At 32.2% G+C, this 20776-nt stretch overlaps 1 protein-coding gene across 4 annotated transcripts in view; it reads left to right on the top strand.

Annotated features, from left to right (window-relative positions):
- The window catches only part of LOC106880942 (mitogen-activated protein kinase kinase kinase kinase 5), a 122122-nt gene that overhangs the window by 60398 nt on the left and 40948 nt on the right, over positions 1 to 20776 (top strand). Inside the window, exons 9-15 of one of the 4 annotated variants that reach the window (XM_052971794.1) lie at positions 1555 to 1617; positions 2696 to 2777; positions 2922 to 3117; positions 4618 to 4652; positions 5656 to 5708; positions 12361 to 12399; positions 17052 to 17105. In XM_052971794.1, coding sequence (XP_052827754.1) covers positions 1555 to 1617; positions 2696 to 2777; positions 2922 to 3117; positions 4618 to 4652; positions 5656 to 5708; positions 12361 to 12399; positions 17052 to 17105 — 522 coding nt within the window. The remainder of the gene's footprint in view (positions 1 to 1554; positions 1618 to 2695; positions 2778 to 2921; positions 3118 to 4617; positions 4653 to 5655; positions 5709 to 12360; positions 12400 to 17051; positions 17106 to 20776) is intronic. The other 3 variants (XM_052971796.1, XM_052971795.1, XM_052971797.1) reach the window with 3 other exon arrangements.

Below are 20776 nucleotides of genomic sequence, written 5' to 3' on the forward strand. Positions count from 1 at the left end.
CTGTGCAAGAATCTCAAGTCAGGTGCAGCTTGCACAACACTACACGAAAAGTCATTTCTGATGTGTCTGTTAACTTTGAAGAAGTTCATTATTGAGTTTATCTACCATTTCATTAGTTGGATCTAGTATAGCTGTTTCACATAGCCAGTTGACATCAGTGTAATTGACAGATAAATTAGGAAATACTTTATCCATAAAATCCCAAAGAGAAAGTATCATTTGACCGCATGTAATTTCATGTAGCTGAAGTTTTGAGTTGAATGTTAATATCCTATTACCAAAGTTTGTATGATCACGTCGTAAAAGCACTCTGATGTTGTTTGTAAGATGAAGTTTTTTCATGTCTCCAAAGGTATGATTTTTTTGAAGCATGCATTGACCTCATCAGCTTTTGATTCTTTGGGGATAACTGGCATTGTTTGACGAAAATCTCCTGCAAGAAGAACTGTCACTCCTCTCATGAGCATGCTATTGTTTTTTATATCGTGGAGGGTACAGTCAAGTATCTCTGGAGCTCCACAATGTGACAGTACACTCATTCCAAACAATGAGACAAGTTTGTTGTGCAGAGTTTTTGGAAATGTTGCACATTTGAGATCCTTTCATTGCAAGGTTTAGAGCTTGAACATGGATTGAGCAGTCCTTCACCCATTGAGGAGGGTAGCTGCAACACCAGAAGGTTAGATTTTATTTCTTCCCATTTAGGATTGCAGGTGAAAGTGACAAAAAGATCTGGTTTTCCTGACATATGTCATAGCATTTTGTGTTCGTTCATGCATATCTTTGAAGTCCCTTTTGCACAGTCTGATTTTTTTCCTTTCAGTTCCTTTATTTAACAGCACAGAAGTGACCTTGGCTTCATAAACAACTAAGTTAACCTTGCATGTCTGGTCCAATGAATATATATCTGGGTTCTTGAAGTTGCAGCCTGGGGTGGACATCTTCATTGGGTTACATGAAATGATGTTTCATATTGGGTTGATTGTTCAAGTCAGAAATTTGACCAATGTTCACAGCAGTGGAAAAGAAGACAGAAGTCTTTGAAATGTGAATTTTACACAGATTGGACAGAATAAGCTGGAAAGACTGTGCAACAAGCAGTGCAGTACTAGAAAAGCTGAAAGTCCAAAGACACCTGCTGTCAAGAATTAAGTCCACAAAGCTATCATATGTAGGACATTCAATGCCCCACATGTCATTGCCTCCAAGATCATCCGAACATAAGATGTGGTGGGTAAGAGGTCATCAGAAACATCTACAGACTGATAACATCAAAGAAGGAACTTAAAAGAGGAGCCTAGCTTATCATATATATGTAGCACAACACAGAGGGAACTGGAGTCTTGGCAAGGTGACCCATGGACACAGGTAGGGGTACTCGGCTCATGATATTCGGACCACAGCTGTAGGATACTATCATGGAACATCTTTTGTCAATTATCATATCTCTATGACTATCAGGGAAATGTTTATCTATTGGAGCTAGGAATTTTGTATTTGAGGAAAATATTTTAAAATATCGTTATGAATGTATTTTTATCTGTATATTTTCAGAGCTTTATTTCTGATGTCAAAGAGTGGTTTTAAGCCACCACAACTAAAAGATAAAAACAAATGGTAAGAAGTTAACATGCATAGAAACAACTATTTCTTTACTTGCAATTATTTGATATTGAGTCCTGCATTCTCCTTTTCATTCTTATAAAGGATATTTCTGTTATGGAATTTAGCACCTGGTACTTGTGTGTTCAAATGACTTCCATTTTATAAAGTCAATGTTGAAAGGTGAATTTGGCTGCAGATGATGTTTGAAGTTGATGCTAACAAAAGTTTGTATCTCTCAGCAATAAATTAGTAGCTTTGTACAGCATCACTGAATAACAAGTAGTATGTTGTTTCTGTTAGCCTGTCAGTAACTACTCAAGTGTAGTTGATTGCTCTGTAACCACAAGGTCATGGGCTCAGTCCCACAGTGCTACACCTTGGACAAATCTCTTCCTACAATAATATCAGCTTGACTAATAATTTGAAAGAAAGAAATTGTGTGGAAGCTCTGTGTTTGTGTGTGTGTGTGTGTGTGTGTGTGTGTGTGTGTGTGTGTGTGTGCATGCATATTTTTCAGTGACAGATATATTGACAAGAAAACTGAAAATGGGTGTTCTTTTAACAAAAGTCCCTTTTGATATTTGTTTAACAGGAGCTGGATGCATTCCCTTGTTGCTCCCACCATCAGAAATGCAATGAACCAATATTGGACTTCTGGAATTTTATAACCAACTAACAATGTTGTTCTCTAATTGTAATATGAAATAACAAAAGTAACTTTAGTTTCTGTACTATTAAACAATTTTAAGGTAAATCTGTCCTTATGTGTAACACCAAACTATTGTTCTTCTGTCAGCTGGAATTCAACTGAGCATTAAAAGCCAATGAAACCACAATCCTATGGCAGTGCTACTTGTGTTGAGCTCTGTCACTCTGCAATATTTAGACTGAACTGTAGGTAAAGTACAGTGCCAATAGCAGGAGATAAATCATCACCCGCTTATTGATATTGAATTTCTGGAGAACACAGAATAAAATCTTGGTTATAAATGTAGATGGAAATTTATAAGTTATTTTCAATATGTGCACTTGATACTGTTAGACATTTTTGTTTCCAAAACATATTTTATAATTTTGTTGTGTATTTCAGGTCACCTCTTCTACATAATTTTATAAAAGTTGCATTAACAAAAAACCCAAAAAAACGGCCTACCGCTGACAGACTATTAGAGGTAAGCTCCATTTTCATTAAACTCAAACAAGATCATCACTCACCATTTTATTGTATGAGAAATGAAACTTGTTTGTAACAGCTTATTGTAGCTTAAATATATATTTTTATCATTAATGTGTCTTATTTTGTTTTCCCTTTTTAGCATCCCTTTTTACACCAAAATTATTTATCCAGAAAATGTACGAAAGAACTTTTAGAAAAAGCCCGTAATCCACAACATCATTTTAGTGATCTTACTGAAGTAGATGATGAAGGATTTCTACAGAATGTGCCTCAGAGAATATCCTCAGAAAATACTAGTCGTGCTCCTAAAAACAGAAATAGTCTAGAAATTACAAGTAAGTGATTGTTTCATTTTATTTTAATTTAATTAATCATTATATCATTAATGAGATGACTATGAACTTAAGTACAAGACAAGATACTGTATTGCCAAAGCTGAACAAATGGATATTAAACTGGTAATAATAATATCATCCAGTAACTTGAATTTCTCTCTTTAATGACCATTAGTAAAGTTTCTGTAAAACCAGATCCACTGGTGACCTACACTCCTCTGTGGATTTTTACTTTAGTGAAAGCCTATTACGTTGCCCTTAATATTGGCAAAAGTTTCAACCTGTCTGCTATGTCAAACTGCCTGTCTATGAGCTTCTCCTTTCTCTATCTCTTAGAACTGTAGTTTTCTAATAGATCACACTATTGCCATGTTATTGGAGCTCTTTCTGTTCATCTTTTTATCAATTCCTACATGCATCATCTCCTCCTAACCCAGACAGGACATGCCAAATTTACACTGACTCCATGATTTAGTCAGCGTGTGGAAGCCATTGACCCAGGTGTGGCTGCTGTTGCATGCAGACAGCTTCGTGGAGCCGCAGATGAGAACTTGGTATTGGGCAAGGAGCAAAGCAGACAAACTACTTCAAAGAGCACCACCACATGTTCCCCTGTCAGAGGTACTCCTCTACCCTGACATCTCATGCACACAAACACTTCTCACATCAAGAAAATATCATTGTGCTACACTCCACTTAATCATAAGCAGTACTTACTTCTGCAGTTTAGTGTTTGAGGTGACAACCAGAGACAGAAAAGAAGTTTTGGAAAATTATAGTCTGAAGAAGTATTAGGAAAAGTGTCTGGTATAGATCTTTTGTGGAGCTAGACAGTAGGAATGACAAGAAGAGGAGAAATGTGTACATAAAATAGTAGTGGGACATACTTTCCTATCAGTTTTATAGCTTGAGTAAAGGAATGAGATGAAAGCTAATTTAATATTTATAGGACTTGGTAGCGAGCTGACAAAGCCATTAGCATGTTGGACAAAATGCTTTGCAGCATTTCATCCAGCTTTATGTTTTGAGTTCAAATTCTGCCAAGGTCAACTTTGTCTTTCAGCCTTCCTTGGTTGATGAAATAAGTACCTGTTGAATACTGGGGTCAATGTAATCAATTTATTCCCCCCCTCCCGCACCCGAAATTGCTGGCCTTGTGCCAAAATTTTAAATCAATATTTTAGAACTTGAATCTTACCAAATATATTATGCAGTTAAGTTGGAAAGGACTTGCTTCAACAAACTTTCTGTTGTGTCTTCCAGGTAACATCGTTATTCAATTTTCCACAAGTTTACTTGTATAAAATCCAATCAAATTCAGAGGGAAGGACAGAGTTGAGAGAGAATTTAGTGTTATAATTCCTTGCTGTAAAACAGCAGATTTATGAATTCATAAACAATATTTTTAACTTGATCTTTTTTTTTTTTTTTGTGTATATCTAAGTTAACATTTTATCTAATTTTTTTAAAACTCTGCTTATATATTTTCTTTACTTTCAGTTGGTCCATTATTAAGAGATTCTCAAACAGAAAGGGTAAGTAGTTCCTTATCCTTTACTTGAAAACCTGTCGAAATTCCTAGCTACATCATACATTGGAAACTCTAGTTATAGTTTTTAGTCTTAAAAACTGCATGATTAATTAAAGATGTTCTTGTACAAGCAAGATCCACGGTGATGGAAAACAATTGACCGAAATTTTATTTAGAACTGTTTTTTCTGAATTCAATTTCAAAATTTAATACCAAATTCTTTCATTGCATTTGTATTGCATGAAAGTTTTCTACGTTTGATAGAATCTATTTTGATTCTTAAAAGTTTTTTAATGCCTTCGTCTAGGGGAGTTAAAGATCATCCAACACTGCTCAAAACAATACAGTCAGTGGTTAGTTTGAACATCTGGAAGGACATGGGCAGAGGGAGATTTCCAGAATGTTGGTCTTCTAAGGAATAACAATTTTGCTACTCTATAGAAGTGGATGTGAGAGAAAAGACCTGGGAGTTGGGTATGGAATTGGTATACAACTAAGTCATCAAGAAGTGCTTAGGCTGTTGTGATAGTATGAGAAAAGATGTAACTGAAACAACATTTGTTAGTCACATGTAATATAATGGCAGTCTTCTAGATGGAATCTAGGATCTATGTATGTGAACAATACTGTCCCAGATGTAACAACAGTGCTCCTCTGTAGGTAGTTGTTCATTGATCAGAACTGAAGTAGTTTTGATCCCAAAGAGGAAGGCTAGTTTTTAGGATGCAGATTCTTGTATATTCTGTCTGTAGACTCACCAGAAAAGATCATCAGAGACTATGAGACCTAACATTGGTAGCAAGATTGAGGGTTTAGTTATGCATTGTCCAATTCTAGAAAGGTTGTGATACAAATTGCATTCCAATCGTCTCACAATTCTGCCTCGCTTTTCTTTTGTTTAATGTTATTCAGCTTGACTATATTCTTATTCTGCATGTTATTCATAAGTATGACACAACAGAACATAGTTTATTTTGTTCAATTTATTTATATATATATATTTTTAGGAAGATCAATATGATACTGCAAGACCATGGCCAGAATATGGTGATGTCAAAAAGTAAGTTTTCCTCACTATTTATTTATGAATATTTTCATTAGATACTAATGATATACTGTTTATGTTTGATTCATTTAGTTACTGCTTTTTCTAAAAAAAAAATATATAATGTAATAGTTTTGAACTCTCATTAATATCTTAATTGCTTTTTTGACTGATTTTCAGATTTGAATTGTTTCATCTTGAGAATTAAATCTTAATAAAAATCTGTTTCGTTTTCTCTCTATGACATAACACAACCATATGTTTTACAAAAAAAAAAAAATAATAATAATGATGTTAATGATATGATAACAGATAAAATTTGTTTAAAACCAATTGAAAATGTTCAAATCTATAACTTCAGATCTCTTAAGAATTTATTCTCTTGCGAAATGTCATCAAATCATCTTTTTCAGCAGACGTCATTTGGAACAATTTACTGGCTTCTAAACCACCCTTTTTTATATATATTTATTTTACTGAATTGCAGCATTTTAATAACCTCACTCCAGATAACTTTGTTTTAGCTTTTGTTATATTGACATTACCTAATATTTGAGTTTTTTTGTATTGAAACCTTCATGTATTGTTTCACCAAATTAAATTTTAGTAAAGACTCTCTCAGTGAAAATAACTATTATGAACTTAGACTTCATAAAAGTAAGATGCTTTTGTCACTTCTGTAAGCTATCACCACTCTTTAGTTCTCTGAACTAATTATCAGGATAGATTATTTTTATTTTAATATAGAGAAATAATACAGAAATCAATTCCATAATTTATTTAAAATCCCGTTGTAAAAAAAATGAAAACTGATTCTATGCTGCTAACAGCCATGTCTTTTAGTAACTAATTCATTATTCAGTAAATAAGTCGTGGACACTTCCACTGTCATACAACTGTGGGATATGGCTCCATGTTATCTTTTTGAACTTTCCTTGGGTGATTGCATTTTCCCCATCAGACATTCTACCATTTAGTTTTGCTGTTATTATGTAGTCACCTAAAAGAAAGGTTTGATTTTCATTAAGTCTTGTTTTAAATACTATTTTTAAAAACACAAAACAAGCCCTATCCATTTAGCATATACTTGAGTTAACAGATCATAAGGTAATTATTTGAGGTGATGATGGTACAAGGAAATGGTGTTGTTTAATTGAATATTTAATTTTCTGATAGTTAGTTTTCTCAGTGACTTTGTTTTTACAGGAGTTATACTATTACTACTACTACAATAACTACCACTGCCATTAGTACTTACTGTGTAATTGAAAGCATCCAATATTGTTAGTTATTTTAGATGCTGTATTCAAGGCTGTTCTCATTGACAATTGGCACTGTTATCTCTTCTGTAGTCACACTTAAAACCATTTAGCATCTTATATATAACATTTCTTTGTGAAACCTTAAAACTTGCTTGTTCTTTTAATTAGCATGATTCTTAGTTTGGCATTGCTCATAGTTCATTAAGGCTCATCTAGTTGAGTTGTTCTTGCTTTATTATTTCTTTCTTTCAACAATTTACTTTATTTCTTATTTCAGATATTTTATCTTCTAAAATTAGTTTCAGTTTCTAGCTCACAGCTTTTTGTCACTTAATAATTACAGACTCTTCAACAATTATCAACATTGCAGTAATGTGTTCATTAAAGGCTTTGTTCATAAAAGTCTGTTGTAGTAAAACAAATCATGCTAAATTTATTTGGAGTCACAAAATTTCATTGGACATATCTCCAGTTTCTTTAGTGTTAAGTGGGAATCATGAGATTTTGTAGAGCATATTAGTTTCTTTGGCATTAAGTGGAATAGTGATAAAACTTTCTCTTGATAGGATTCTGGTCGATTACAGTCATAATTTCCAGGCAGAAGAATTGAACTAAGCATTAGAAACTAATAAAATATTCATCAATTTCAATGATGATGCAGCTTAAAGCAGTAAACTCTAAGATATTAGTGGATTTAGCCACTAAGAACTAAATATTTTAGATGCAACACAGTGTTGCTTATCTAGTGTCTATTAACTTAGTAATTTATGATGTTAATATTCTTAAAGTAAAGTTATTATATGTAAAATCAACTGTTATTTGAAAGAGTGAGAGTGGATAATTGTAAAGTAATTTTTTTTAGTATTCTTGCAACATTTTCATAAGTTAGAAACCACAGTATATTTTACTATTGTTTTATTTACATCAATAGAATGCCTTCAGTTACTATTACTGTGATTGTACCCATGGCCAAGATACTGAATTCTAAAACAATTTCATTCATTTAAATTAAGTCTTCACCACTGTAAGCATAAGAGCACTAAAAGTGAAAAGTTTCATTAGTTTGCAATATTAAATTCCTCAATGAATGTAGTTTGGAGAAGTATGGGTCTTTCTAAGTTGATTTCACTGAGCCCCATTGCATGTATTATTGGACCTACTAGATTTAAGTGGTTTAAGACATTAAAATATTTCTTCATGCTCAACATAGGTATCAATTGTAATCTGTTTTACTTCAGACATGAAAATTATGTATCTTTTCATAACTTTTTTTTTTTTGAAGAATGAGTTATTTTTATTTATTTATAATTTTTTTTTTTATCAATGTCAAAATACAGGCACATCTCAAGGAAACAAAACGCATTCAAATAGTGGATTGTTATTTAAGACAAATACTCAGCTGAAATATTATTAACTACACATGATAAAGATAGGAATCTTCTACAATTTGTCATAGAACCCAACCTTCACCTTCAAAGCTAAAATTGCATTATAATGTTTCTTCAGAGCTACAAAGTACCTCAAGCTTATCTTTTTGTGAAGCACAAATGTGTCTCACACTTACTATATTACCCACACTTTTGGGTTGGCATGTGTTCATGTGTTCATATGTAAACACATAAACACACCTCTGAAGAAACATTATAAAGCAGTGTCATATCTTGCTTATATTACCTGTGACTTGAATAAATCCTGAACTTGCTTACCCTTCCTCTATCTAAGCCAGTCAATTCATGTTCTTTTTATCATACATCAACTCCATTAGTACTCCATTTTCTCGAAAAACTTTTTTCAAACATTCTTCTTACCTTGAATTTATATTTCCTTTGAACACCTATGTTACCGCTACATTATCACCTTCTAGCATGGAACTATTCAAATAAGATAACATTTACTCTAATTTTTTTTTCTTAGTTATTTGATCCCTCAGTCTGTGAGTGATAGAAAAGGTATTGGGCACAGTTCCTTCCTCTTCCAAAATTAAAAAGAGAAGTATTGGTAACCTTCTGTTTCTGTCATAGAAGAGTTTGGACTTCATTTTCTGAAATGCAATTACAAATAGAACATGTTAGGAACTAAAACATTTGAGACATGATAAAGTAAATCTGTACACCTCATCTTTGTTATGTCAGTACTATTTGTCTGGTAATGCTCCTTGACATTTTGACAAAATAATTAAAAGTATCTCAGATGGTGAAAAAAATTTTTATCATATAGGAAAACAATAACTTTTTAGACATGTTACAGATTCAGTTTAGCTTATGAACAGCTTTTCATGAAATTTTCACATTTGCTGACATGTTAGCCTAATAGATAACTATGTGAGCGTGTATGTGTTGATGTCAGAGAGTAGCTGTAATCTTTCAATTAGCGAAATGTCTAACACAAACTTGATTTTCAATTAAGCTAATTACTGCTCCTCTTTGATAACTGAGCATAGGGATTTCTTTACTAGACTGACTTGCACTAGGTATAGGCCAAGCCTTTTTATTTAATTAATTTTTACATTTTAGTCTGAGAACGTAAGTAGATATCCATAACCTTTGCAGGCTTTCCCATGCTAGTGAGGTTGATGTTGATTTCCAGCTTGAAATTCTGCAGATTGATATCTATAGGGAAAACATGAGAAAACATGTTAGAGAGCTTTGAAGGATTGCAGTCCTGAGGTAGAAGGAGTGAGAAAGTGTTCTATCCAGAATTTTGGAGGTGAGACACAGTAAGCATGATGGAAGTACACAGCTTGCTCATTCAGAATGAGATAAACTGCTTAAGTAATGCTAGTTGAGACAGATATACTATGTAAATATGTTAGTGAGTAAAGGTTTACTTATAATTTGTATGGTCTTATATTTTTGATGTGGTCCACCACATTTGGCAGCTGCTCCTCCCAGATATGTGGGTAGTGCTCAAGTGTGGGGCACACAGGTGCATTGTTATAGGACCAGCGGTTAGTGAAGTGATTTCTGGTCATTATGAGCTGTTGGAATCTCCTCGATTAGCTTTGGGAGTTCCTCAGTTTCATGTTTCTGTGTCTTTGCCAATGACATTAAAAGGGCTTGGAAGTTTTCAAAATTTATCCTTAATATGTTAATGGCCAGAAAAACCTAGTTTATGTTGTGGGTAAAAAAATAACCTTAAATTTTCACATTGGTTTTGTATTCACCACTTGGATTATTTTGACTCCTTATGAGAAACCTGGTATGCATGTGCCATCAAGACAATAAAGGTCTCCATAGTGAAAGGGTCTTCTTTGAGCTGGTACTTGTCTTAGTTTAGTGCCATTGAACAAATGAGCTAAATCTTTCCTGAGATAAAATGCTTGTGTATTTGAGGAGCAAGAGATAATCTGGTTTTAAATCTTAGCAATGCCTACACTACCCAATAATACAAACATACTACAAGTTTCAGTGTGGAATCTCTTGATTTATAGTCCTCTTATTATCCACTCTACCACCAAGTAATCTTAATGAACCAACATAAATGGTTTTGATACAATATTGAAATATAAGTAGCTTTCATCTAGTGTACAGCATGAGATGGAACTAAGAGTGTTCTGAGGCATTTTTAACAGCAACAAATAATTTAGGCTGGTCTGAAGTTAGAACTAGTTCAGTGCTTCGTTAAAACTCATGACAAACTGTCAGTGATCACATAAATTATGTAATATACCTGTTGACATTTGCACAAGTAGTAGAAACCAAGTAAATTCTCTCCTTATTTTGGCTAAGCAGGTTAGATTCTTTTTAATTATTTTGTACAAAGTAAAAAGAGAGTAGTTATAACCGTGGCAAGCTTTTTCAGACTGGTGTTTCTGATGCAATTTGTTGGTGACTACAGTTTGTTGAAGGTCACAGTGTATAATAATGCTTTATACACACACACACACACACACACACACACACACACACACAATTGGGCTATAATTACAGAGTACACCATACAGCATATAAATAAAAAGATTTACTATATCTGTATATTTTAAAACTTGACCAACAAAGTAAGCAAGGTTTTAAATAAATATTCAAAGCATAAAATAACTTTTCAGCTAAAAGCACCACTGTCAAAGAGAACACTCAAGTCAAGATCATCAATTATTATTTGTATTGTAATTGTAATAGTAATAGTATATCTTACTTTAAGTTTGCTTATGTCAAAGCTTTCAAATCTAAATCCTTAACTAAAGAATGCCTGGTCATAGACATTTCTGTTCTAAACAAGCATTGATTTCTGGTTTTGTGAGTAGTTTCCAGTCAGATATTTAGAACAACTGAAAATTGATATGGTAATACTTTGAATGTTAATATTGTTACAGTTGTTGTTAAAACGGTAAACAGGCAGAATCATGAACATCCCAGAAAAAATGCTCAGCAGCATTTCTTCTGATTCTTCATGTTCTGAATTCAAATACTGCTGAGGTTGACTTTGCCTTTCATCCTTTTTGGGGGTTTATAAAATAATTACCAGTTGGGCACTGGGGTCAACATAATCAACTTACCTCTCCTCTCAAAATTCTGGCCTTGTGCCAAGAATTAGAAATAACTATTGCTGTTGTTGCTATTATTATTATTATTATTATTATTATTATTATTATTATTATTATGGCAGCAAGCTGGCAGAATTGTTAGCACTCTGGGCAAAATACTTTGTGGCATTTCATCCGTCCTTATGCTCTGAATTCAAATTCCGCCAAAGTTGACTTTGCCTTTCATTCTTTCAGGGTCAATAAAACAAGTACCAGTTGAGTATTGGGGGTCAATGTAATCGACCAACACCCTCCCCTAGAATTGCAGGCCTTATGCTTTTAGTGGAAAGGATTATTATTATTATTATTATTATTATTACTATTATTATTGAGGCGGTGATCTGGCAGAATTGTTAGCATGCCAGGCAAAATGCTTAGCGGTATTTCATCTGTCTTCACGTTCTGAGTTCAAATGTCGCCAGGGTCGACTTTACCTTTCATCCTTTCAGGGTCGATAAATTAAGTACCAGTGAAATTCTGGAGTCGATATAATTGACTAGTCCCCTCCCCCAAAACTTCAGGCCTTGTGCCTATAATAGAAAGGATTATTATTATTATTCTGCATTTAGTTCTGAGCTTTAATGTTAAATGTCTTGTGGAAGAGTTTGTAAAAGAAGTTCACAGTAGTCTTTGCTAGTGTTTAAACTGAGAATGGTGAATAAAGAAAATTTGTTGAAATATATAGAAAGTTTTTTTTTTTTTTTATGGCTGTATTTTGAACAACAATAAAAGAGTGGGTTGTTATAATTTTTATGTGGAAATAGTAAATCTTTTCGAAAGCTGTTCCATGTTATTGTCACTATTTCTGCGATGGCAGTTTTGTTCTCAGTAACTAGCCTGCCTTATATTGCCAATAACTAGTCTACCTTATGTTCTCTCCTAGGACATTACTAGAGTCTGTAAACGAGGAACTGATGCACAGGTAGGACTGGAAGATTTATATTTTTCATTCAAACAATAATTCTTCAAGCTTTTATATAAAGAACATTGTCTTTCATATCTTTTTTCTTCAAGTTTTATTTTTTAGTTCTTGTCTGTTACCAAACAAACTTTTTTTTTAAGTTTTCTGTCCTAATTGAATAGTGTTTTCTTTATATTTCTAGCTTTATTTTTTTTTTAAGATATTTTAATTCTTTATTGATATCTTCCATTTAAAAAAAAACAATTAAAAGAAAATATTTGTATTTTTGGGGTTTAATCAATAATTTTTAAACTTGTAAAAAATTGGGAAAACTGCTATCAAATGTATTATTAAGATATTTAGTTTTGATATTAAGATACTTAGTGTTAATATTATCTACAAATAATTTTATTCAAAACTTTCAACTATTTTTATAAAATATATTCTATATTTTTTTATTTTTGGAATATTGCATTACAAACACCAACATTCCTTAAACTTAAAATTATAGAACTTTTACCTTAAAAATAGTTCTTGGTATATTTATCTCTATATCTTGCTATCTAAGCATTTATTTGACCATTTCATTAAAATAACTGGTCTTTTAAAGTCATGAATATTAAAATATTTTCCTGATAAGACACTAAATAATAGTATCATTCCAGATCTTTATGATTTAATGCTGTATTAAGGCTTTCCTGATATCTTTCCTCTAGTCAACATTATTTTATCATCCACAAATTAATACTTGTAGATAATAATAATTGATACTTGTAGATACAGTTAAAAAAAACAAAACAAAAAAGGCCCTTTGAAAACATTTTATGACCAAATACTTGCTTTCAAATATTTTCTTAAGTGCAGAGATAAAATTTGTTGACATTAATGCTGAATACTTCTTAAAAGTAAATCGATATATGATAGAGCTAACAATGTATTTGCCAAACAGTCTACTCTAGATGCTATCAGTAGCCTAGATGTAAGAAAAGTGAGGAGGAATTGCTCCTACTGTTTAGGTAAATTTGTCATTTCAGTTATTTACAGTTGTAACTTATTATTTTAATCTAGATTCAGTCTAAAGATATGATGGCCAATTTAGTATAAAATGGTGGTGGGGTGTGGAATTTATCTGTGTTAGTTACTGATTCACTATTTAAATTTTATTGACATATTTTCAAGTTTAATTATATATTTTTCTGACAGTAGTTTGTCCTTCAACAAGAATGTTTTTATATCAGGTAAGTTTATTGGTGACAAATTGCAGTCTTAGCTGTAGACTTCTTAACAAAATATGTCAAGAATTACTGTATCGCTTCAGATATTAGGTAATCTCTAACTTTTGTGGAGAAAATGTTTTTATGGTGTAGGTCAATATTTAGTATTTATCTTGACATGTATTAACCTACATAGGGGTTTATTCTAGTACCTTTTTTGGTCGTCTATTTTGGACAACAGATGACATCAAATTATTTGAAGAAGTTGCTGAGCTCTCATCCAAAATGATAATGTCCATCGACACTTAATAACTGTCTTAGAATCTGCTTTCTTTGGTTGTGGTGTTTATTTTTTACTCTAGCAGTTTATCTTCTCATCCTCTGAAACTGCAATTAAGATATCAGTGAAGTCTTTTGCTATCATTATGTTAATAATTAAAAAGATTAATGCTAAAATAATTCTATAATTTTCCTGTCTTGAATGATGGGAATGATTTAAACATCACAGCCTTTTTAAAAAATTCTTTCTATTAACCACTTTATATCACTATTATACTATGAATCTGTTACTTCTTACACTTCTACTATTTTTAAAAAATTTTCCAAATAAATATATACATTAGTTCTTTCAACTTCTTCATGATGCATCATGGCCCTCATCAAGTTCTTGTATAACATTTCAGTTTTCCAAGACAACTCTTTCAAAAGTTCTATTGTTCTCCCTATATTTCTAACTATTGACTAGAGCAAAAATTATATCTCCTTTCTATTTGAACTCCTCTTTTCCTCTTGTAGTTTAGACTAAAATAACCATTATCCAGTAATACTTACTAGTTTCACTGATGTATTTTATTAGAATCACTGGATGTTTGTTGTCTTTGCTGGTCTGTTAGTCTCATTAACAACCTGACATTAGTTTACTGACCTCAGTTTACCAACTTGTATAATGATAAACTAACAGTACCCATATATACATACCATGACCATACCCTGGTGGCTCATTGAAAGAAGTATCCAGCCATGTGACAGCCAAAAGTACATGCGTTTTTTAGCCATGTTGGAGGAATTTGCAAATTTTACTAAATTAGTACAATGTAGTTAATAGAGTTTTTGTATTTGGTTTGCAAGATTCTTGATATGAATTCATGCATTGAAACAAATCTGAATAGAATAAGACTTGAATCTTTGAATTGTTATTTAAATCCAGTACCAAATTGCTTAATTCTTATGTAAGAATCTTGGGCATATTCTATTTTCTAGCATTGTTGTTTGTGTTCATTATTGCATTAATATGCAATAAGGTTGCATGTCTAAACTCTACCACATACCTCTGACTTCCAAGACACAACCATGACACTCAAATATCTATTTCCCCATCAATGTTATTAGGACTACTTTGCTCATTTCTTCTAGTCTCCAGGAGAAGAAATATATTTTAAAGGAAGAAAGATTTCATCAAAATTTTTTAATCAATCCTCAAGTTAGTTGTTGCTTTCTGACCTCAAATTGGCTCTCACTCAGTAGACTTGACATCAAAACCATTCCCGCTGTCATTGTCCCAACCATTTTTTCTTAAGCATACTATACCTCAGATACGCTATCCAGTGTGTCCATCCATGTATTTAAGACATTTGAGTTGAGGGAGATTTTGTTGCTATTTCTAGTAAGTCGAGCTACCAAATAGACTTTCCATTTTTGAGTCTACTTCATAGGCCAGTTAGAACAAGATGTAAGGTACATTTCAAGACACTTGTTTTATGCATTTGTTTCCTAAATTTCCATGACATTTTTCCAAACATCTTGTTAAATTTTTAGCGTTTTTCTCCATTCACTTTTTGCCTGTTCCTCTTGGTTTGCTCTCTTCTTATCACTCTCTCTTCTTTCCCTCTTACAACCTGCCTTCTGAGCTATCTTGTTCTGGTAACATCACTAAATCCCTCACTTGGTTTCAATTTCTCTTCATTCTTTTTAACTGCTTTATTCCACTCATTCAATCTCTCTCTCTCTCTCTCTCTCTCTCTCTCTCTCTCTCTCTCTCTCTCTAGCTGCCTCCTACCTATCCCCTCTCTCCTTGCACTGTTTTTTTTTTTTTGTGTGTGTGTGTGTGTGCTAGATATCTTGTTCTAGCAATGTTATTCAATCTCTCGCTTACTCATTTTATATACATACACACATTTACATTTGTATTAATACGGAAAAAAAAAATAATAAATATGGCAATATACTATAAAAGTAATTATTATTGTAATATTTCAATATAAATAAAGAAACTTATTTCATCTTCTCCTCTTCCTCATCCCTATATATATATATATATATTCAGAAAAAAATTAAATGGGGAAAAAAGTTAAATTAAATGTATCTTTGACACCCATCTGAGTATCTGTCTCCTCAACATAGTTTTTGTTGAAGTTATTAAATTTTTGAAAAATTTCGAATACAAAGAAGCAAATAATAAATTTGCTTGACTAAAATGAATTTATTGATTTTGGGTTTGTATTATTTCTTTTACTTTCTTTTCTATTTATTTATTGTATGTTTATTTTATTTTATTTTATTCCTAGTAAGTTTATTGATGTTGTATTTCCAGTGTGATAAACCTTACCAAGAATAGTTATTGAAAAAAGCTCAGATGAAATCTGTCATGGAACTAATTATTTTGTTCCTAATACAATTATTTGAGCAATTATCATTTAAGGAGTTTCATTTAGATAATCAACCCTGTTCATTCTTGTTTTCTTGTGCTTGCACATATTTGCTGCTGTAATTGTAGATACTAAGAAGTAAGATAATTACTAACAGCTTAAATCCTCTTAGACCTCCACTTGTTTGTGACTAATCCAAACAAACCATCCAACCGGACTGCTCAGCTGCTTCTTCACCAACTACTAATATACCTTTAGAATGCATCCTTTCATTTATTTCACAAATGCTTATGAAACAAACCCTTATTAGACATTTTGAATATAATAGTAAAAGGAGCAATTCTTAAGCATGTTTAAATTAATCACAATAAGTTTTCATCATCTGATAACCTGAGACAATAAAATTAAATATTTCTGATACCCAAGGACAAAATTTTAAGTTGGAATTTAAGTGTTGGATATATCCACACATACACATAATGGTTGCAGTCTAATGACTGATGCCCAAGAAGTAATGAAAGAAAACGATATAAAAAGTTCAAATAGTATTATTATTTTTAAAAATGGGCAGACGCTATGTTTATAATATATTATATAAAAATATACAAAGGTGCATTTTCCCCACACTTCTTTGACATAGTGCTTTGTAAAATTGTCTAAGTAAGCACCCACCTATAATGAATATATTTCTGTAGGATTTGATTTAAGTCTTCTAAGTTTTGAATAATTCAGACTTGTCTTAAAATGATCTGTGTCTGAATAATTTGAAATTTAGTTACTAGTGACACCTAAAATCTTTCTACTCTTCTTGTAGGGGGCACCGCAGTAGCTTAATAATGACCCAAGAAGATGTACCAATTTCAGAACAGTAAGAATCATTTACTTTTTAAAGGCATTTTTGCATCAACACCTCTATAGAATCCATTTAATGTGTCTATATGATAATCAGCGTTTTCTGAGATACTCTGAGGTGGTCCCTCCCCTTTGTTACTTGATGTTGGAAAAGCTCTATATACATACACACATACATATATATATATATATATATGTATGTATATATAAATGTGTATATATATATATATGTATATATATGTATATATATATATATATATATATATATATATATATATATATATATATATATGTATGTATGTATATATATATGTATATATGTGTGTGTGTGTATAAACTTTCAAAAAGTAATAGAACAGATACTGTAAGTTCTGATTGATAAATTATCTTTATAAACATCTGTATATCTGCTTTCGTTATTAACTGAATAATTCTCAACTATGGTGGTGTTAAAAAACCATATTTGGAATTCTTTTTCAAATACTTTTTTTTAATCACCATTAACCCCTACCTGTCTACCCAGATTCCAATCAAAAGTATCCTTTATCCAAAACAGTGTGTATTGCATGGCATCAAGGAGTTCTTCAATGCTTCTATAAAAATATTCTTTAACCAACTAGACTATCAATCCTACTCTCTATTTCTGTAATCTCTCTTTGTGATTTGTCTTAATACATAATTACAAATGATTCTGCAATATAGCTTCTTTTTGTTTTTCTGTTTCTTGTATTATTTTACACATTCTGGTATTATTACAAATCTGCATTTGTCTCGTTGGCAACTTTCCAGCACTTCTATTGCATTCCTTAATGCTATCATTGCATGTTTTCTTGCTGTGCTATCATAACTGTTGGTTGGTTTAGTTCTTTTGTATTTCCATCTCCTTTTCCATTTTCATCAGACTGCACTACACTTTGCTCTTGCAAGCACTGATCACCATTTAGTCACTTTGTTGTTGATTGCTTAGGTAAAGAAAATGTCTTGATTGCTACCCTGAAATTATTTCGTTTTCCTATGGAGCAAAAGATATAAAGTTTATTTCAACAAATGTGTTCATTATTATATATGCATTAAAAGTTAACTCTGTTTTTGTATCTTTTTAAATTACATAATGAAAATACTTGATAAAATAGCTAAACATGTATTTGGAATAGATCATGTGACATCATCCAAAATTTCTTATGCCACAAGTGAGATTGACAGATGAACAAAGGGAACTGATTCTGTGACTACTTTGAGCAGGTTAACTGAAAAATTGATAATAGTTACATTGTCATCATAACTGGTTGTGTCATGAATCACCAGGAATTGTATACTGATGATTAAGGTAAAAGGAAGTTCCTGGAGTTCTCCTTTGCAAATAATGAAACTATTTCCAACAAATCAACCAGCCAACTACTCATCTTCCACACCTGAGTGATTTTGCCTTCAGAAAAAGGAAAGTGATTGTGACCATCTCAAATCAGTCCATTTATTTATCCATCCATCTTCTCCACTCACTATTCTTAGATGAGTCTTGGAATATGCATTAAAGCACCTCCTCCATAGGACCATATCAGAAGCAGCCTTCATTAAACTTCCCTGTTGGCTTCTTAAGCAAGCCCAACTGAGACTATGAATATTGTCCAACTATCTCTTTCTTGATCTACCCTTAGATCTCCTGCTGGTTGGCACGGCTTGAAGAATCTGTTTTGTGATTCTTTCCTGTGACATTCTAATCTGTAATACTGGTACTGTGACCTCGCATTGTGGAAAAGTAGCAGCTTGACCTGGAGATACTCCTTGATCTTCAGGTTACACACACTGTTGAGTAACGTCACTCCAGAGAGAAAGTATAGAATTTACATCCCTCTCTGTTAAATGAAATTGTTAGTCAGCACAAATGATATATGACGTAGGATAGAGAAAACAGAGAAGTATAGTTAAGAGTTTGTTTCACATCATTAGGTGTTCAATAAATAATTTTATGTGGGTTTTCCTGAGGCATTTAAGAGAAGCAGTATGAAGGAAGAGGGCCTGAAGCCTGAGCAAACAAAACCTAGTTGCTGCATTCTGACAACACCTGTTGGTTTAATCAATTACATATTAGCAAAGTAGGAAATGGCTCAACCCCTATCCTTCAGATTTGGGCCCTGTTGATTTTTTTTTTTGTTCTCAAAGTTGAAATTCAACATTGTTGCTAATTTCAGATAATAGATTAAAGAAAATTCACTCTTAAGTTCTATGCATTACTGTTGAAAGTGCATTTAAAACTGGAGAGAAGAAAGAAAGAAAAAAAAACATTACTAGTGGGGTACCAACAGTAGAGAGAACTATTTTGAAGAATACAAGCCTGATTAAAATTATAAATAAGCAATAAATTTGTTTTGAAAAAATATGGCTCCTTTCTGGATAGACTGCGCACGCACACACACACACACACACACACACACACACACACACACACATATGGGTGCATGAAAGCATATTTATATGTGTGAAGATACTAGGAATTAGCATTTTCACACATTCTCCCCATACTCACACTCATACGACAGGCTTCCATACAATTTCCAACAATCAATTCCACTCGAAGCTATTGAAGAAGATTCTTGTCCAAAATACCATACAATGGGACCAAACCTGAAATGATATAGTGAGGTGAATTCTTGTAACAATCTACCATACTTGTGCCTAGAGCCATTTTGACAGGTTATATTCCATTCTATGCAAGGGTCCCAATTGTAGCTTCTGGAAATTTGTTCCATCTGTATTAGCAGAAAGTTCCTATCCAATGTGTGAGAGTCTTGGTATCAAGTATGGAAGCAGTTTGTCATGGTACAGTAGAAACACTGAAGTGGCCTCCTAACTATGAATTCCATGAGTTTCTTTAGCTTGCATGCATTTTCTAGAATACAGTTATTGCAGTGACCTCTGTGCAACTGTTACATATGGGATAGATATCTTTTGTTCATACCAACTCCCTGTCTGTGGTTATACATAGAATCTCAAGCTGTTTTATCACAAGCTGCTTACAATTCCTATCGTGTAATTCAAGATTTGATGGACCTCTTTTTGTTTATCAAACCATTGATTTGATGGCTTATCAGAAGTCTGCTATGTCTTTTAGATAGTCTTAAGTAGGAAGCCTTACAGTTATTTTTAGCTGATTATTCTATTTGTTGGTGATACAGAGTAATAAATTGTATATGTTGATAGTTCGATGAACTAATTGTGAATTCCTTCTTGTGTAAAAGTATCAGTCAGTTTTTCATTTTTATGGAAATTAACCTCAAAGCAGGGGTGAAATAGGTATCTTAGAGGATTGGCAATTTCTTTACATTTCCTTTTGGGCATTTAACAAGAATCTTATCACCACTATTAGATTTCTGTATATTTAGAGTTTCTCTCTTGTCTTTCTTCAATCATTTGTTTTAGGGATCACACTCACATTATATCAAAACTTGCATGATTTTAGTGGTTGCTCATCAATATTTGGTGGTTTTTCTGCTTAGGTCATTGCCTTTGCCTTTTACTATTGACTGTGTCTAATGATAATATATATATATATATATATTTTTTTTTCTATACATATATATGTATATAAATATATTTATATACATATATATGTATATAAATATATTTATATACATATATATGTATATAAATATATATTTATATACATATATATGTATATAAATATATATA

The sequence above is a fragment of the Octopus bimaculoides genome, chromosome 11, assembly GCF_001194135.2.
Source record: "Octopus bimaculoides isolate UCB-OBI-ISO-001 chromosome 11, ASM119413v2, whole genome shotgun sequence".
In the NCBI taxonomy this organism is placed as follows: domain Eukaryota; kingdom Metazoa; phylum Mollusca; class Cephalopoda; order Octopoda; family Octopodidae; genus Octopus; species Octopus bimaculoides.